The sequence below is a fragment of the Lagopus leucura genome, unplaced genomic scaffold (genome assembly GCF_019238085.1).
Source record: "Lagopus leucura isolate 7727_CA_CO unplaced genomic scaffold, USGS_WTPT01 Super-Scaffold_100036, whole genome shotgun sequence".
Taxonomy (NCBI): domain Eukaryota; kingdom Metazoa; phylum Chordata; class Aves; order Galliformes; family Phasianidae; genus Lagopus; species Lagopus leucura.
Window position 1 is genome coordinate 5,002,791 of NW_024962285.1, and position 19,717 is coordinate 5,022,507.

The following is a 19,717-nucleotide window of genomic DNA, read 5'->3' on the forward strand; positions in this document are numbered from 1 at the left end:
ATTCTGTGATTCTGTGATTCTGTGATTCTGTGATTCTGTGATTCTGTCTCTGGGGTGGGACATCAACCACATCACTGAGCAACCTGCTCCAGTGCCTCACCACCCTCACTAAAAAAAGCCTTTTTTCTTATCTAACCTAAATCTCTTTGAGCTTAGAATCATTTCCCTTTGTCTTAAAACCACAGACTCTCTCTCTATATTGCTCAGCAAAGTCTGGGGAAAAAGTTTGGTGTGCTGTTGCTAATTGGAGTTCTACTGATTATTTACAAGGCGTACTTCTAAAGATCCATGCTATGGTTAAAATAAAAGTGTTAATACACTAAATCACCAAACAAGATGTACTTGCTCAGGATTTTTTATTTTGTTTTTATTTGATAGGACATACGGAGATTATTCTAGTGCTAACTGTGCCTCTACTAGGGACAGGATTCAAGAGCATAGCCTTCAGTGTTGAATGAAACTGCCCAGAAAAATGATTGCTTTTCAAGATCAGCTTGTGCTCATCTATATGTGCTCATCTATATTATGATTTGTTGATTAACCTTTTTTTACCATCTTTCTTTCTTTCTTTCTGTTCTGTGCATAGCAAGGAGGATCTTCTTTCAAAACTATCATTTTAATAAAACCTGGCATGCCAGCAGCACTAAGAGATCATCGTGACCTGTCTAAGAACACCTGAGCCCTACTTAGCCAACTTAATTAATTTACCTTGAACAGTCCCTGATATCAAATGCAATCCTCTTTGAAACACCAAAAATTCGCTGGCTGCTCTTATCATATTTAGTGTAGAGTTTGTAGAAGCTCTTGAGTTTTTCTGTTAGAGCAGAAATAAGTTTTTTCTCTAAGACCATCACTAAGAAGAATGATACACATGAAAATAGTTGGAAAAACTTCTCCATACAGGGAAAAAATAAAAGCAGGCATACAGATTCATTCAGCGTATATGTCTGTGACCAGAATGGGATGCAAAAGGGAGAGATGATCTTGTTAAGATTTTGTTTGAATATTTGCCCTCAAAGAAATAAATTACAGCTCTCGAAGTTTGCACACCTGCGTACAATTGAGGAAAACAAGAAGACAGGGATGCCCAACCAATCCTCAAGTTTATAAACCAGTTGCAGAAGACCAGAGAGGGGAGGGGGGAAAAAAAAAAAAGAACAAGTTGTCTATAGAACTAAAAATCTGTTTAAAATCACAACATATTAGAAACACAGCACAGGGAAACATGACTTGAATGCTACTAAGACCAGTGTATCATCTCATGCAGCCTGTTACATATCAGCCCACTATTTATTACATTATCTTTTCCAAGTGAGTGATTTGTGACTTGTGCTTTGCCTTTGCATCACAGTGCTTTCCAGATTGCTCACGGAAGTCTCTGGAGCCAATGTTACTAAGGTGAGATTCTGGGAGGTGTTCTCTTTTTGGGGGAGGTGTCTTTAAGCATTATGATGGTTATTTCAGCTTCTCTCTGAGAGAGATGTGTCTGAAAGTCAAGTTAAACTTTTCCAGTTGGTGGCAGTCAGTCTCTTCTCCCAGATAGCTAGTGAGAGAACAAGAGGCGATGGCCTCAATTTCGTGTGGCAGGCAAACTATGATTTAGTTGCCGTTACTGAAACATGGTGGGATTGTCCCCACAATTGGAGTGCTGCAATGGATGGCTATAAGCTCTTCAGAAGGGGCAGTCAAGGAAGCGGGAGATGTGGTGTGACTCTCTTGGAGATTGCCAAATCACTTTCCACTGTCTATCAGCGTTGCGGGTCAACTGGAGATGGTCCAGAGGATTGGAGGCTTGCAGATGCAACTCCCATCTACAAGAAGGGTTGCAGAGAGGATCTGAGGAACTGCAGGCCCACCAGCCTGACCTTGGTGCTAAGAAAGATTATGGAGCAGATTATCTCAAGGAAGATCACACAGCATGTGCAGGTCAGGTTCTGCCACCATGGGTTCATGAAAGGCAAATCCTGCTTGACCAACCTGATCTCCTACGATGGCCTGACCCACCTGGTGGATGAGGGGAAGGCTGTGGAGTCTACCTAGATTTCAGCAATGCCTTTGACAGGCAATACCTCCAACGGTGTTCCCATAGGAAAGCTAGCTGTGGCTTGGACAGCACACTCTTAGCTAACTAAAGAAATGGCTGGATGGCTGGGCCAAAGTGTGGTGGTGAATGGGGTTGGATGCAGCTGGGGACTGGTCATCAGTGATGTTCCCCTGGGGCCTGGTACTGGGGCCTGTCCAGTGTCCTTATTGATTACCTGGGTGAAAACATGGAGTGCGCCTTCACTAAATTTGCAGATTGCAGACACCAAGCTGGGAGGAAGTGTGGATCTGCCTGGGGGTAGGAAGGCCCTCCACAGGGATCTGGACAGCTGGCTAGCTGGGCTGAGGCCAGTGGGATGAAATTCAGCAAGACCAAATGCCAGGTCCTGCACTTGGGCCACAAAAAACAACCCTGGGCAATGCTACAAGCTTGGGCATTGTAGCTGGAAGACTGTGTGGAGGAAATGGACCAGGGGGTGTTGGTCAACACTTGGCTGAAAGTGAGCCAGCAGTGTTCCCAGGCAGCTGAGAATCGCATCCTGGCTTGTATCAGAAGCAGTGCAGCCAGCAGGAGCAGGGAATGATTGTCCCTCTGTACTCAGCCCTGGTGAGACTGCACCTTGAATATTGTGTTTGGTTTTGGGCCCCTCACTGCAAGAAAGACATGGAGTTATAAAAGCATAGGAGGATTTGGACTGGAAGGGACCTTTATGATCACCTAGTTCCAACCCCCTGATACAGGCAGGGACACCTCCCTGTAGCCCAGGTTGCTCACAGCCCATCCAGCCTGGCCTTGAGTGCTTCCAGGGAGGGATCATCCACAGCATCACTGGGCAACCTGTGCCAGTGCATTGCCTCCCTTACAGTAAAGAATTTCTTCCTAATATCTACTTTCTTCCAGTTTAAAGCCATTTCCCCTTATCCTGTCACCACCTTGTAGAAAGTCCCTCCCCAGCTTTCCTGTAGGCCCCTTCAGGTACTGGCAGGCCGCTATAAGATCTCCTTGGAGCCTCCTCTCCTCCAGGATGAAGAGCCCCAGCTCTCTCAGCCTGGCCTTTGTGGGGACGTAAAATCTATGATTTCATGAAAAAAGTCTCCCTTGACCTTGAAAACAAAGAACCACATTTTGCTTCAATTCCTTATGATTTACAGTGGTTTCCAGTTACACTTTATTGAAGAAAGAAGACCAGTAAAACAAAAACTCAGATCGGTTACACAGATCTGCTCCTAGCACTGTGGAAAACAAGAATGGTCAGTATCAGAGCACAGAGAAAACCCCTGCCAGCACACTGGCAGCAGAGGGGTTCTGTGGTCGCACACCTGCTCAGCACTGCTCACTGCAGGGCTCAGCGCCCCTCCGCCCCAACAAAGCCCCAGCAATTTGTGCTTTTAGTGCTCCCATCTCCTCAGGCTCAGCAGAGACAGGTGTGAGCTCAAGATTAATAATCACACACGTGAGCCTCAACAGCCTCACACCAGCACTCAGCAGCTCTCAGGGCGCAGACTGCGTATGGCAGGCATGCCTCTGTGAGATGAGTTTGCCACATTCTTAAAGCAATAATGGCCAAGAATTCCATGTCTGGGTCAAAAAAAAATCTGTGCCTGTTTGTGCTCGAGTGAAATTGAGTGCACTTGCACATTTTTTTACCCAGCCTTCCTATTTACATCCCCAGAAGCCTGCTGTGATTTAGATGCTCAGATTCTGAGCATACTGAAGACCATGCATGTAGTGTTGTCCGCAGGTATTGCTGCTGCAGAAGGTTCCACCCACCAGTTCCTAGCACCTCACTCTCAGGGCTTTGCTCTCATCCTCCAGCAGCATGCCTTTTCCCCAGTCCCAGGCTGCAGCCATACAGCTCTTGCTCTGTGCATCCTTCCTGCTGGGCCTCCTGAGGACACTTGCCCACATTTTCCACAGAAGCACAGGCCAAGCAGCAGGTGAGAAGAAAGAGCTTTTCATAGTGCTCCCGGAGCAGAAATGTATTTGTATGGACAGTACTGTGGGACACCCCTTTCTCCTCCAACTTATCATAAAATGCCTGCCAGCCCCTGGGAGACAGGGAAGCCCCCCTCTGTGGAGTTACAGCAGGACACTCTCTGTGTCAGAATCTCCCATAGGAAGTTCTCTGCAGAGGCAAGAAGGACCTGCTGACAAGCTGAGATATCTTCACCACTGCTGCATGTTGGGTCAGAACGTAGATGATGCAGTGATTATAGGATTTTAAAGCATTTCTTTATTGTTTCATAGTTACCTTCTAAGTGGAGTTGCAAGGACTGAAGAAAAGCTACTAGATGAAGCATGATTGTTCATTCTCTGCTAGGGAAACACAATGAAGGCTGCCCACTACAATAAGTGAGACTGCTTTTCTTTGCTTTCCTTCCACAAAGGAAGTACCTTGAATTAAAGTAATGTCAAAATATATACAGATCTTGTTTTCCCAACACTTGAATAGGCTTATTGTTTCCATCACTTATATTTAGCATTAAAGCTTAATCATGAAGTTGTTAACCGTAAGAAAATATTAAATAAGTGCAGAATACAAACAAAACAACAACGAAAACAAACAACAAACAACAGCCAAACTAGCAAGTATTTCAGAATGAGCACTTGGAAATCAGTAAATAAATATTTATGCATGCATGCAATGGAAAGGTGCAATTAAGAGCTTGATAGATCTCAGAGTGATTTGTCTGGTCATTTCAATTTAAATTGAAACTGTAACTATTTGCTACTCTGGCAAAAATATGTGATGCCCCGTTAGGACTTTTAAAGGAGCTTTTCCTAGAGAATGCAGAAAAGCTAGTGAGCAGTGCATAAAGAACCGGATAGTAGAAGCTGAATAAATTCTCTGCCAAAAGCATAAGATGATGTAAACAAAAACATCTGTGGAATATCATATTTTCTCCAACAAAGCACAGTCCTCCTTTAAACCCAGGCAACTGCTCACTGGTTATCTGAGTCTACATGATTTTGTTTGAGGTGGCTGACAAAAATAAGCACATCTGCCTGATAATTGTTTTAACTGACAAACAATGTAGATGATCGTACATGTTGTACAGAAGCTGCAGTCACATTATCTAACTGTACAGTTTTCATCTTCTCCTAGAAAATATGTGTTCTGTTCAACCTGCCCGCTTGTGGAAAATTGGATCAGTCCAAGTTTTTAGCTATGCAAAACATGCTTTCAGAATTTAGTTAACAAGTTTATTTGAATCTATTTAAACATACATATCCAAAGGAAAAAAAACCAGCATATCCATGCACTATTTTGAATCAAGACTTAATGCGGGTCTGTATGGCTTTTGGGATTCAAAAGGTACTCAAGATGTTGAAATTAAATGCTACTCTCCTGCAAGTCTAAGTCAGACTTAGCAAAGAACAAGGTAATAGGCTATGACTGCCTCTACCACCTCCACTGCACTTACATTCACACAAAGAATCTGGAGATTGCTCAGTACACTGCCCTTCTCAAGCAAGGATCACCTTGAGCAGGTTGGTCAGGGTCATGGCCAGTTGGGTTTGGGATATCTCCAGAGATGAAACTCCACAACCTCTCTCAGCAATGTGAGCAGCTATTGCCTTGTGTCCCACCAATGGCACCACTAAGAAGCCCTTGTTTTCTTCTCAGCCTCCCTTCAGGTATTCATATGCACTGATGAAATGCCCCATTAGCCTTCTCTTCTGCAGGCTGGACAGTTCCAGCTCTCCCAGAGTCTTTCCTCATAGAAGGAAACGCGTGAGAGCTGAGGTGCCTCCCCATCCTGTGTCATTTGGTTGCATTTTCCATGGAAGCTCCCCGCTCCTCTTGTGCTGCGGAGCCCAGAACTGGACTGTTCTGCAGGACAGCTTCACCAGGACTCAGGGAAGGTTCTCCAGCACCGACCTGCTCCTCCTAACATAACCCCAGGTGTTGCTGGCCTCCTTTGCTTCTCACAAGGACAGATTCCTGTGGTCTTATGAAAGCTCTGTTAAAGACATTTTAAAGTGCTCTTGGCTTTCACAGAACACTAAGGAACACACTCTCTGGATGAAAATGCAGTAGTGCCAAAGCTGCAGGTGCGTGATCTGGCACCAACACTGCAAATAGTGGGAAAACACAGAAGAAACTGAATGAGAAACCTGAAGAACGCGGGGCAAAACAGTTCCAAAAGAGAAGGATCTTCCTCCTGATCCTGTGCTCAGAACAAGGAGAATCCACAAAATCATGAAATCTGTAGGAGACTGAGCAGTGAGGGACCTTTTCTTGAAATATCAGGACTAAGTGTTAAGAGCTCAGTGTGGGCTGTGGATGAGCACTGTGCAGTCTCACGTAATCACAACTGGACAAAGGCACTGGTGACAAAATGAATCCATGAATGTATGCAGTGTATTCTGAGGTAACAGAAAATATTTCCCAAGCATTAAAGGGGCACTGGGGACAAGAAAGTAGCAAGCAAAGCTTCTTTGAAGCCAGTGTATTACTAAAGCTCTCAAGCAGAGAGTTTTACCCCGAGGCTAAATCTTTAGGAACTGGTTATTACTGGCAAATGAGCTGCACCCTCTCAACAAAACTCAGTGGGTTTAGATATTTGAGAAGCTTTCTATATGGCATTCCTATTTATAATTCCAACTCTTCAGTACTTTCATAAATTACACGTGTCAGAATACTAATTTTCTTAGTTAAAACTTTATTTACATAAAACAAAGTCGAAACAAATTGTTCTAATAGCCTCAGCCCTAAACAAGTACGATAAACAGGTCTGTGGTGCTTTTTTTTTCAGTTGTGCTTCTACCAGCTCTCACTCTGTGGACCCAAGCACTAGTTTAGGTTCAATATGGTAACATCTTTCCATTCTCCTTTCTCCTCAAAATTTAATTCTTTCTGTCAGCCCCAGTTACGCATATCTGTCCCGGTCCTAGCAGAGGCTATTCACAGTTTCTCTTTGTCAGTTTCTTTTGCACTTAGGACTCCTTACTATTCTCCTGCCTGTTCTGCAAAACCATCTAACAAAACAAGTTATGAAGAGAGAAGCGGGGAGAAGAAAAACAGAACCACATTCTCTATGAAAAATAATATTTTGTATGTTAGAATTTTTAAGCAGGGCATTTAAGAAATGTCTTTACGTCGAGATTTGAATGGAAAAAATATAAGCCAAGTGTAGTTATATGCTCAGAGAAATGGTAACGTAGAGAGCTAAGATTTCAGCCAAGCAGCAGTACCCAGAACACACTGCTGTACAATGACCATAAATTAAACTTGGAGTGTAACAGAGGATCCTAACAAAGGGAAAGGAGTAAGAACAGCCTCCTAGGCACAGCATAGCAACCCATTTAGTCTTACATGTATGACTGTGTGCAACCTGTCTGCCTGCAAAAGGAGTGATTAGAGCTCAGTGAAGCAGAACACACATTCTGACCCTGTGTGTGGGTACTTCCATAAGCTTGGCACACACACAAGTCTTAATCCCCACAGTTTCTTCTCCCTCCCAGTTCTACCTGTGATAAGCTGACACAAGAAATTCCAGAATTCTCAGTATAGAAACAACAACAAAATAATCTATCACCATGGGTGTAGTTGAGCTTCAAAACAACCCACAAGTGAATCTTGCTTGTCACCCATTCTGCTGGTTCCTACCACCAGTGGTCATTCATTCACAGCAAGAAACATTAGCCAAAAAACAAAATACACTAAAAATGTAAGGTTATTTTTGTATTAAATTCTTAAATTAAAACTCAGGGAATGTTGAAACAAGCAAAAATTTCAATTATTCAACCACTTGGGATTAGTGCTCTAAGATACACATGGCATTGCTCTGCTAGGCATTAAGGAGGCTGTTTTCAATATGCCACATTCAGCCAGCTCTCCCATTTTCTAGGCTTAGAGCAACTCGGATCAAGTCTCAGGGAGAATCTGAACTCTTGGGAGAGGTTTGTGTTCGTGCCAGAAAGCAGAGCAAGCAAGCAGAAATCAGAGCTTGCACAGCTATGGGCCAGTTACAGCCCTCAGCTGCAGTGCTGGCATCGTCAGCTGATTTCTGATATTTAGGAGGCTTAAATTTCAACATCTGAAAGCCAGACAGAGGCCTAATATTGCAGCCGGAGGGGTCGTGCACAGAAGTTGTTTAAGCACTGATACGAAACTTTAATTTTTTGGAACTGTATGTTATGTACACTTTGTCAACAATTATCAAACTCAATTTATTATCCTTTTTTAAAATTTAATCAGTTATTATCAAGCTCAACCCTTGTGCTGGTCGTACCACCTGTAAAATCTCACTCTGTGGCAATCACTGTTTGCATTAAAGTTTAAGGGACTTAAACCTCATTGCTGCTGTGTTTTTTTAGTCCCATCTCAAGGCCTGGGTCTGTGGGCCCCCATCCCATCAGTCATGGAACCAGGTGGAATCAGGCCTGGACCACGGGCACACATTCTATGCACACCTGTCAGTTAAAGCCATTGACCAGGCTGGGCTCACACTTTCCTTGCACTTGTTGGTCAGGTTTGTGTCCTGCAAAGTGTTCCTCATTTATGTCATTTTGCATCTGAAGAGTTCTGGACCAGAAACAGAAAAAATTTAGTAACCTTTTTAACCCTTGAAATTCATTGAAAACATTCCCAATTCTTCCCCTGCCTGAAGAGCAGCAGAGTGGTAACTTAAAATTAGAAAGAAGTGATGGAGACTTCTACCTTAGTCAGCCATTCTGATGAATATATCCTTCTGGTTCATGCATTAAGGGCTGTGGATCGTTGTAGCTCCTGTAAGTAGCTTCCGGATGCGAAAGTGTCATCCAGGAAAGAGACCATAATGTGGCTCACGTACAGAACAGACTCACAGTTTCTTTCATGAAGGAAAACCTGCAGCACAGTGCTGTGAGCCATAGCCCCTATCTAGGTGTAGGTGGGCATTTGTGTGCAGAAAAGCTCCAACAGAACTGCCCTCTGACACTGATGCTTAGTTGGATATCAGTGTGGTTGGTGGTGCTCACATTCTCATCACACATTCCTGACGCAGGCTAAAGGTATAATTGCATAACAGAAAAAGTCAAGTTTGGAGATGTACTGTTTTGTGAGGGATATCCTAACAGCTCTACCAACTCCGATGTTTCCTTCCTAGATCTCAGAAGTTACTTGTATTAACCTAGGGTCAGTGCTTGCCTCTTACACTCAGCAAAGCTAATAGCACTTGGAGAGCTGTGGGAGAGTCCTCTCTAGGTGTACCTGGCCATTAAGGGCAATAAGTCAGTGAGTAAGCGATGGAAACCATCTGAGAGCATAGACAGGGTGATCTGGCCAAGGACTCCTCAGGGGTCTGCGCTTCTCTAGGTTATGTGCTCAGCTTTGTTGCAAAGGGGGAAGTGGGGGCTGTGTCCCCATCTAGGGCAGAGACCTTAGGCAGCCTGGCAGGAGGGGTGTGGGGCAGGAGCAGCTGCAGGAGGCCGCCACACTCTGCTCTCTGTGCACTGTCACACCATCCCTTCTCAGCTGCTTGTAAAACCTAACAGAAATGCTTCCTTCATTCACCACAACTTAAAGGTGCTGAATTATCTTAGCATGACAACCAGGGAACAGGAGAGCATCAGAAAGAACACTTAGTTTTTAGGCATCACAGAGGCTTAGTAATGAGCTGTAGCAGTGTTTTACATAGGATCATAGTTTGGCCCTCTCAACTTCCTATTTATTGAAGATGGCTCTATTTGGTATGGCACTGAGCACATATTTCAACTCTGTGATCCACAGCTGTGACTTAGTTAATGATCTCAATAAATCCTACTTACACAGAGACAAGAAGAGAATTATGCAAATGCATTTCTGTACCACATCTACTTGATAACTGGAATCGTACCACAAATGAGCCTCAGCATATCAACACCAATAACTTTCTTTTTATAGCAGATATGAAAAATGGGGCAGTGGAGCTAGGGGGTAGTTTAAGGAATTTTATTTCAGTTGAGTTACATCTGTGGAACATGTAGCACAAGTTGAGTTTTTGTAAGAAAAGGAAACGTGCAGTGGGCATATACACAAAGGGGGTGGTTAAAACTATAAGAGCTGACAAGATTTCTCAAACACAGCTGTGAAGGAGATCACAAATTACATTTCCAAACTGATTTTTCTAAAATGATGATTAAAGTCTCAGTACAACATTGTGGCTTTCTGAGCAGCAGTCACACTTGGCAGCTGGATAAAACATCTTCCACCAATCTCTCACAGACCCACACATCCCCTCTGAGCCTCTGTCTTCTGATACCAACTGCTTTGTTCTTACTGAGCCGACACGCTACTAGCTCAAACTTCATGGATTCTTTGCGAAAATCTGGCTTTGTTTGGCATTTCAGGGTGTAGCTGTACAAAACAACGGAGAAGCAGAATAATCATTTAATCATGTTTCAAAGCTAGCATTGGGCAATTTCAAATGAATAAAAGCACTTCATTGAAGTACTCCACTGGCATTCATATTACTGAGAAAACAGCCCAGGATGAAGTCAGCTGAGAGCTGTGACACCCAAATCCAACAGTGGTACCTTCAGAGGTCCCTTCCAACTCTGAGGATTCTGTAATTCTGTGATCTCTTGGCCAAATATTTGTGTGTTTTAACTACGAGAATGGGCATTACAGTTACACACAGTCTCTCTCCCAGTTGTACAGCTCACCTTTTGTATTACAGTTTTATAGGGGCAGACAACACTCACATCAGCCTCTAAGTGCCACATCATCATTACTGCTTCATATTCGTCACAGAGCTCTACAGGAGCTGGTTTAACTCATTTAACACTGTTTTGCATCGTGTGGACAATTTTTCATGCATATATCCATTTACGTTCCCTATGCTTTTTCTAAAATTTTTGTATTTTACAGAGTGGGGCAGAGAAAGCAAATTAAAATACTTGCCTCAAGGGCTGTGGAACTGACTATTTAGGCACATACAAGGTGAAGCCTTTCTGTTTTCCACTTACCCCTTTGAAAGGACTCCCTCGGTGGGGGGCTGCAGACCCTCGGTGGTCACAGGTTCTCATGTCAGACAAGTTGGCCCAACGTGGAGCTGGGTGGCTCTTCTGGAACAAAACACTGCCTCTCTGTAGCTAACAAGCACAGAAGTCCCAGCTGTATCCCGAGCGCGGCTTTGGAGCAGAAAACAAACTGGACTCTCCCTTCTGGTGCTGCTCTGGCATTCAGTTTGCTGTGTATAAGGAGAAGATCCAGAGCAGATTCACTCCCTTAGTCAGAGATGGGGAAACATAACTCTGCAAAGAAGATGCGGTGGTAGGGGTACTGTTTGTGGAGACAAACAACATCCAGGGTTGGTGCAGATGGCTGAGGAGGCCCATGGAGTTGTTCCGGGCATGAGGAAGTCAGGAGTTCACCATGAACTAGTCCATTTGTGCTGCAAAAGCAGGCAGCACTTCCTAGGAAGGGCTAATGAAGATGCTTCTGGGACAGACCTGGGGGTCTGAGGAGAGCAGAGTGACCTGGGGAAGGGCACAGCTGAACAACCCTGCTTTCTACGTGTGTGCTTAACAAGATTTATGGGTAAGATGAAATGGAATGGAGCAGATAGATAGATAGATAGATAGATAGGTGCACATAAAACAGTTGCTGGATTGAATATTTTAGGTCTTCTCTACAGTGAAAGAATTGAGTCAGATTGGGGCCCATATTTTGAAAGTTCCCTTGCAAATACTTGGGCCAAAGATCTTGGCATCGAGTGGACTGATCTCATATTCCCTTGCATGCACCAGCTGCTGGTAAAATCCAACAGTACAGTGGGTTGTTGAAAACGATGTTGAAGGCAATGGGGGGAGGAACACGAAAGCAGTGGGAGAAGCATTTGGCAGAAGCCACCTGCTTGGCCAGTGCTCAAGGATCTGTGAGCCTAGGACCAGTGCACTGGAAATGCTGATACCACGAGGTATCTTACTGTGAAGGCTGTATGGGAGCTGCTGAATCACAGCCTGAACCTCTGATCGATCACCTGAGGCGAGTGCTGATCAGCCCTGGGAGCACAAGTGAAGGCAATGTGCTGTGCTGCTGGAAGGGATGGAGCCTGGCTGCGCCTCTCCCATTTGAGATCTGACTGCCAGCGGGGAAGAGTCTCTGCTGGAGATCCCTCCTTGGGAGCTTTCCAATGAGCCCAGGATAAGGGTAAGCCCTTCATCTCTTCTTTGTGGTGTCATAACCTGCTTAGCCAAACTCTCTTGTATGTTTCTTAATTATAGCACCTGGATCATCATTGATTATACAGAAGACTGAAGAGATTAAATGAGAACTTAAGTCACAGAAAAGCATTCCAACCCACTGCTCCATCACAACATTGTTTATTGGAAGAGTCACATAACAACTTTTATTTATGTATTATGTAAATAATATAATATAATATATTTATTTATATTTAATTAAGACATATGTAAATAAATATTTATTTCTATTTAATTAAGGCATATAACTTCAGAATTAACTTAAATCCTTATCATACAAAAGGTCTGCTGGTGGTAGTCTCAGGGACCTTTCCTAGTGTGAACTTCTTGGCTCTGAACTGCTCCAGCTCTCCGGCCGTTAGTTCCCTCCTCGGTGTGTGTGACTGCCCTGCTCTGATGCCGTGTGGATGCAGGAGGCGCAGACGCGGTGCTGTGTGCAGAGGCACCGGCAGTCGGTGCGGCCAAAGCACTGCTTGCACCCGGGTGAGAAGGTTCTGTAGCTGCCTTGGGAGCAGCGACAGCAAGCGGAGCGGTGCTGGAAGGATTTGCCGCAGCAGGGCTCGCAGGGCCCGGAAGCCCAGAAGTCCACGGCCAGCGGCCGTTCCAGGAGCGTTAAGTGAGGAGCGGGCTGCGGATGGAGCTGCAGCATCCCCAGTCCCAACAGGATGGGGACAGCTGTGGGAGGACGTCACCCCGAGGGCAGGAGGACTGGAGGCAGCAGCAGAGCTCCCCACAGCTGGAGCGCTTCCAGATGAGATGCTGGGATTTGCAAGGACAAGCGGGCAGCACCGCTGCTGCTGTTGGCTGGAGAGCCTGCAGTGAGGAAATGGATAGGAAGGCTGAGGATGGGTGCACCTGCCATACTGAAACACTGCTGCGTTTCAGTGCTGCAGAAGAACGCTTATCAACGCCTGTTTAATCACTGGTTCCTTATGCAGAAACTTACTTGGGAACCCAGTGCTTGGGGCTTACTGTCCTCCCAATCCAAGAGAAGGTGATGGTGGAGTGACCACTTTCTCTCTCCAAAGTAGCTGAAAAAGTTCCAAATACATCCATAAAAACTACATTCCAACACAGGCAAGCATCTTTCAATCCATGCGTAAAGCAAAAACCTACGTGTGCCGACCAACTGAATGTAACTGAGAAACTGAACCAAACGCTGGCCACGAGCAATGGCTACTTTAAACAAAACGCTCTCAGGCTACTGTCTGCAAACACCCTAGAAGCAGGAATCTGTTGACTGACGGGCAAAAAGTAATTGCAATCACCAAAACCCCTGGAGCTCTCATTCTCCTCTCCCTTGTTCTAGTTTGCTTCATGACTCTATCTGTATCTGCTTTGGCTCAGTCTGCTCTCTGAGCGCAGAACAATCATCTGTGCTGAAGTCTGAACCCTGAGCTCTGCCTAAATGGGAATCCTAAGAAAAACCTTCACTCGATATTTAAGAGAAAAGCAATATCAGGAACAGAAGTACTTTATCTTTCCTTAACACTTACCATCAATGCTGTTCTCCAGGCATTTAAAGCCTTCAGCTCCTGCAGCCTGTTTCTCCATTGTTGCACATACTGATGGACAGCGTTTATCTAAATGTGGGAAAACACAAACATGCTTTTGTTAAGCATGGCTTTTGGTTTGTTCTTATTTGGGTCTTTTTCCCCTTTCCCCCTTCCTCTTTCCCCTTTCTTTAAAAGGGGGAACAAGAGTGATCTGAGCTACTGCAAGGAAATTTCAGACTGGACAATTCAGGTCTTGCCCCACTTTACGAGCAGAAACTCCTGCTTTGGATAATACGTTTTGTACCTGCATCATTGGTGAGGCCTGTGCCACACAGTTATCAGGAAGAGGCAGGGAGAATCATAGACTTGTTTGAGTCAGAAGGGACCTTTAAAGCCATCTGACCCAACTCCCCTGCACTGAACAGGGACACCTATGGCCACATCAGGTTGCTCAGTGATGGCAAAGCCTTCAGGCCAGCAGCTCCTGCTGTTTTCTACTCGCTGCACAGAAAAGTGAACGTATGAGGGCGTTCTTGCGTTCCCCTCGAGTTGGGCATTCACTGAGTCAAGAGCGGCCACCTGAAGAACAGGAACCACTGCTACCCTGAACGCGTCACAGAAAGCTCAGTTGTTCCAAATACTTACGTAGAGTCCTGTGCCCTCCTTGGCACTGCAGGTATAATACCCCAGGCGCAGCTCCTCAGGGGAGATCTCTGGAAAGTCTGCAGGGAGGCAAACAATCAGCATGCTCCAAAGGGAATGCAACACAAACACAAAATTGCCCTCTAGAGTTACACAAGAAACTGCCCTTGCTGCACCGCCTGGGACAAGCCAGTTCTACTTGGAGACACAGAAGGACTCCTGGTGCAACTTCAGGGGTGCAAACACACCAAAGAAATACCGTAATCCAGTGCCCCTACCTGTTGCATCACAAGGCACGTCCTCACCTTGCAATGCTTCCATTGAGGCACAGCAGTGTGGACAAGTATAGAAATGCAGCCTGAACAGTAGCAGCACGCAGCAAGGCTAAAAATGGGACTGACCTGAAACATTAGGCTTGCCCTTCTCAGGAGAGTAACACGAAAATATCCACTGTCCAGAAGATTCCCAGGTCGCCATGTCTTCTGCTACCCAGTCACTAGAAAACACAACATGACAGCAAAAGAAGAAATTACACAGTCAGAAGCCACAGGGCAAAAAACAAAAGTCAAACTCAAATAGACAAAGCCGCGCCAATGAATTCCATAGGACGCTGCCCAGAGGGAACAGCTGAAGAATGCTACAACCATCTTGAAAGACACAGCAGTCGCTCTGCTGGACACACAGATGTCCGACAAAGCGTTTTATCGCGAGTAAATCACATCAGGTCTGGAAGAGAAACAAAACCCCCGTGCTTCCTATGGTCCCCCCACGTCCCACCTTCCATCCCCCGGAACGCATCCTCTCCATTATCCAGAGGAAGCCAGTAAGCACTTAAGCAGCTCGTTGTGAGCGCTTCCCAGGGGACAGGGCCGTCACTTACGAAAGTCTCTGCTGTTCATCTCTGTAGTCATCAGCTGGGTTTGCACTGCTTAACACAGAGCTCGCTTTCTGCGAGGACACCGCGCCTTTCTTGCCTGCTGCTCCAACACCGGAGGCACCAGAGAATCCTCCTCCATCGCGGCTGCCACCCGAGGAGCTCTTTGTGAGCACAGGAGGCTGCACAACGGCTGCAGGAGCGCCCCGTCCTCCTGTAGATCCTCCTTTGCACTGCAGCACGGCTGGCTGGAAAAGGTTTGTGTTTCTCCGGGTACGAACAACACGTCCTCCTCCATCGCCTCCCATGTGCTGGATCACGAGTGGCTGACTAGGATTTGTGTCTATCTGGGTAGCATCACCCAATTCTTTTACAGCTCTTTCCGTGTGCTGGAGCACAGGTGGCTGGCTAAGGTCTGTATTTGTCGGAGCAGTGCCCCCCCATCCAGCTCCAGTTCCTTTTGTGTTATGGAGCACAGATGGCTGGCTAAGGTTTGTCTGAGTAGAATCTCCCGATCCTCCTACTGCTCCACCCTTGTGCAGAACCATGGGTGGCTGGCTAAAGTTTGTGTCTGTCTGGTTAGCAGCATTAGATCCCCCTCCAGCCCCTTCCTTATACAGGGACACAGCTGGGCGGATAGGATTTCTCTTCCTTGGGGTACCAGCACCACATTCTTCTACAGCTCTTCCCATGTGCAGCATCACGGGTGGCTGGCTAAGCTTTGTATTTGTTGGTGTAGCATCTCCCAATCCTCCTATAGCTCCTCCCGTGTGCTGGAGCACAGGCAGCTGGCTAGGATTTGTATTTGATGGAGTAGCATCTCCTCATCCTCCTACAGCTCTTCTCTTGTTCTCGAACATGGCTCCTCTCTTGTACTTTAACATGGCTGGCCACATAATGTGTGTGTTTCTCGGGGTAGCAGCACCCCGACCTCCTACAGCTCCTTCCATGTGCTGCATCATGGGTGCCTGGCCATGCTCTATATTTCTTTGTGTAGTGTCTCCTGATCCTCCTACAGCTCCTTCTGTGAGCTGCATCATGGAGAACTGGCTAACGAGTGTGGATATCTGGCTAGTGTCTCCCGATCCTCCTAATGCTCCTCCCGTGTGCTGCGTTATGGATAGCTGGCTGAGCATGCTGGTTATCTGATCAATGTCTCCTGATCCTCTCATAGCTCCTCCCTTGTTTTGGATCATGGAGGGCTGGCTAAGTTGTGTATTTGTGTGAGTATTGTCTCCCCATCCTCCTACAGCTGATCTCTTGTACTTGGACACAGCTTGTCTTCTGTACTCGAACACAGCTCCTCGCCTGTACTTGAACACGGCTGCCCGCATAATGTACCTGTTTCTCAGGGTAGCAGCACCCCATCCTCCTCCAGCTCCTCCCATATGCTGCATCATGGAGGGCTGGCTAACGATTATGGCAGTCTGGGCACCGGTACCCCATGCTCCTACAGCCCCTCCCACATGCTGGATTATTGTGGGCTGGATGAGGACTGTGCTTATCTGGTTTATGGTACGCCATCTTCCTCCACGTCTTCTCAAGCGCTGGAGCATGGATGCCTGGACAGCGTTTCTGCATCTCTGGGAAGCGGCACGCCATCCTCCTCTGGCTCCTCCAACGGGACCTGATAACGAAGAAGAATGATGCAAAGCCATTCGCACAACGCCGACTAAGCCAGCAAGAAGTCAGAAGCAAAACCTGCGTGTCCTGGTGGACGGCAGGTCGGCCATGAGCCAGCAGTGTGCCCTTGTGGCCAAGAGGGCCAATGGCATACTGGGATGCATTAAAAAGAGCGTGGCCAGCAGGTCGAGGGAGGTGATCCTCCCCCTCTGCTCTGCCCTGCTGAGGCCTCATCTGGAGCACTGTGTCCAGTTCTGGGCTCCCCAGCACAAAACAGACAGGGATCTCTTGGAAAGAGTCCAGTGGAGGGCCACCAAGATGGTGAGGGGCCTGGAGCATCTCTGCTATGAAGAAAGGCTGAGTGAACTGGGTCTGTTCAGCCTTGAGAAAAGAAGGCTGAGAGGGGACCTGATCCAGGTCTATAAATATCTGAGGTGTGGGGGGCAGAATGGCGAGGCCGGACTCTTTTCAGTGGTGAGTGGAGACAGGACAAGGGGAAACGGCCGGAAACTGCAGCATAGGAAGTTCTGCACCAATGTGTGAAGGAACTGCTGTACAGTGAGGTGACGGAGCACTGGAACAGCCTGCCAGCGATGTGGAGGAGTCTCCTTCTCTGGAGATGTTCAAGACCTGCCTGGATGCCGACCTGTGCGACCTGCTGTAGGGAACCTGCTTTGGCAGGGGGGTTGGACTCGATGATCTCTGGAGGTCCCTTCCAACCCCTACAATTCTGTGATCACAGAATCACAGAATCACAGAATGGCCAGGGTTGGAAGGGACCTCAAGGATCATGAATCTCCAACCCCCCTGCCACATGCAGGGCCACCAACCTCCACGTTTAATGCTAAACCAGGCTGCCCAGGGCCCCATCCAACCTGGCCTTGAACACGTCCAAGGATGGGGCATCCACAACCTCCCTGGGCAGCCTGTTCCAGTACCTCACCACTCTCTGTGTAAAGAATTTCGCCCTGATGTCCGACCTAAATCTCCCCTCCCTCAACTTAAAACCATTTCCCCTCGTCCTACACATATCAACCCTTTCAAAGTTGATTCCCCTCCCCTCTGTAGGCTCCCTTTAGGTACTGAAAGGCTGCAATGAGGTCACCTCGCAGCCTTCTTTTCTCCAGGCTGAACAAGTCCAGCTCCCTCAGCCTGTCCTCATAGGGGAGGTGCTCCAGTCCCCTGACCATCCTAGTGGCCCTCCTCTGGACCCACTCCAACAGCTCCCTGTCTTTTTTGTACTGCGGGCTCCAGACCTGGACGCAGTGCTGCAGATGGGGCCTCACAAGAGGAGAGTAGAGGGGGACAATCACATCCCTCTCCCTGCTGGCCACCCCTCTTTTGATGGACCCCAGGATACCTTTTGCCTTCCGAGCCGCAAGAGCACACTGTTGGGTCATATTAAATTTTTCATCCATCAGGACCCCCAGGTCCTTCTCCACAGGGCTGCTTTCAAGGACTGCTCCTTCCAACCTGGGATTCCTCCGGCCCAAGTGCAAAACTTTGCACTTTGCCGTGTTGAACCTCATCAGGTTCACCCTGCCCACCTTTCCAGCCTCTCGAGGTCCCTCTGAAGAGGATTCTTCAGAGGTGATTCTGTGATTCTGTGAAAACGCGCTCCCGGCGAGTCAACCCGGGCACGGGCGAACCACAGCCCCCCGCCGCGGCATCCCAGTGCCCGCAGCGGCTCGCCGGCCGTCCCGCGCGATGGGAGCCGCTCCGCGCAGCCCGGCCCCGCGCGAGCCGCTTCCCGACGGCGGCTGCCAGACGCGCGGTCGCAGACGCGGCGTTTCGGGGACGAGCGCCGGCGCGGCTCCGCGCGGCAGCTCCTCCCCCGGCTCCCCGCCGCCCATTCATTACCTGGGTAGGGGCGCCCCCAGCTGCCGCTGAGCCGCACGCTCCGGCACTGGTCGGCGAAGTGGCAGCGACGCCGCAGGACAGGCTGGAAAGCAGGCATGTGGCTGCGCGCCGACCGACTGCTGTCGCCTGATGGCGCCAACCGACAGCCGATAACCGCCGCGATCGTCACCCCCCCCTCCGTGACGTCGCCGCTGGAAGCCGCGCTGAGCGCGATCGTGCGGAGCCGCCTTTGTGGGCGTGGAGGAGACACGGAAAGCGGCGTAAGGAACCAATGCGACCATTTTCCTGAAAAAATGAGAATGTAAACGAATGGCAAAGCCGACTGCGTTCCAAATGCCTGCAGGAACCGAGTGCTGGGCATTTGCATTTCTGCTTCCTTAATTTTCCCGAGAGGAGCTTGCTCCACAAACATCATTCAGCTGATCTCCAAATGTCATCTCCTCAGGAGGCTTTTGGTAACAGAACTGCACTAAAGCACTGTGCTGCTGCTGCTGCCGTGGGTTGTAACTGTCCTTTGCTGGGTTTTTCCTTGTCACCTGGACTGGAAGCACTGAAGATGACTCGTTAGTCCTTAATAAAATACAGCCATTACCAAAATTAACATGTAGAACAATATTAACAGATAATTATCACCCAGCTACTCATCTGGAACTTGTTTTATTTTATCACTTAAAAGAAATCACAAGCACAGATTCATCAGTTTTACAAGTACCTTAAATATCACAGTGATAACGAGCACTGGAAGTTAATTGCAGAGAGTCAATTAGCTTCTCATTCAGTCAGTCACCAGCACTTGCACTTGGCCAGCTGGGCCTTGCCTGGAACTTGCCACTGATTTACTCCTAAGACACAGAAGCATTGTGTAGAATGCTGAGCTTGAGTGGAGTTTATTCCAGCCATCCCCAGAAATCTCTTCTTTGTACCTTTTGTTTGCTTTTTGTTTTTAGGAAAAAAAAAAAAAAGAAAGAAAAAAAAGCCTGAAGAAAAGGGAGAGGCTTTTTTTTT

The 19,717-nt window shown here is 47.3% G+C and overlaps 1 protein-coding gene across 1 annotated transcript; it reads right to left on the reverse strand.

The window, feature by feature from the left end:
- Positions 1–12,408: 12,408 nt before the first annotated feature.
- LOC122186329 (nucleoporin NUP42-like) lies at positions 12,409–15,944 on the reverse strand. The gene is made up of 6 exons (XM_042882882.1): positions 15,236–15,944; positions 14,757–14,851; positions 14,359–14,435; positions 13,714–13,800; positions 13,164–13,248; positions 12,409–13,030 (listed from the first exon to the last, which is right to left on the reverse strand). Exons 1-5 carry the CDS (start codon positions 15,928–15,930, stop codon positions 13,186–13,188), a joined length of 1,017 nt encoding a protein of 338 aa, XP_042738816.1. The 5' UTR covers positions 15,931–15,944; the 3' UTR covers positions 12,409–13,030; positions 13,164–13,185.
- Between the last annotated feature and the right edge of the window lie 3,773 nt (positions 15,945–19,717).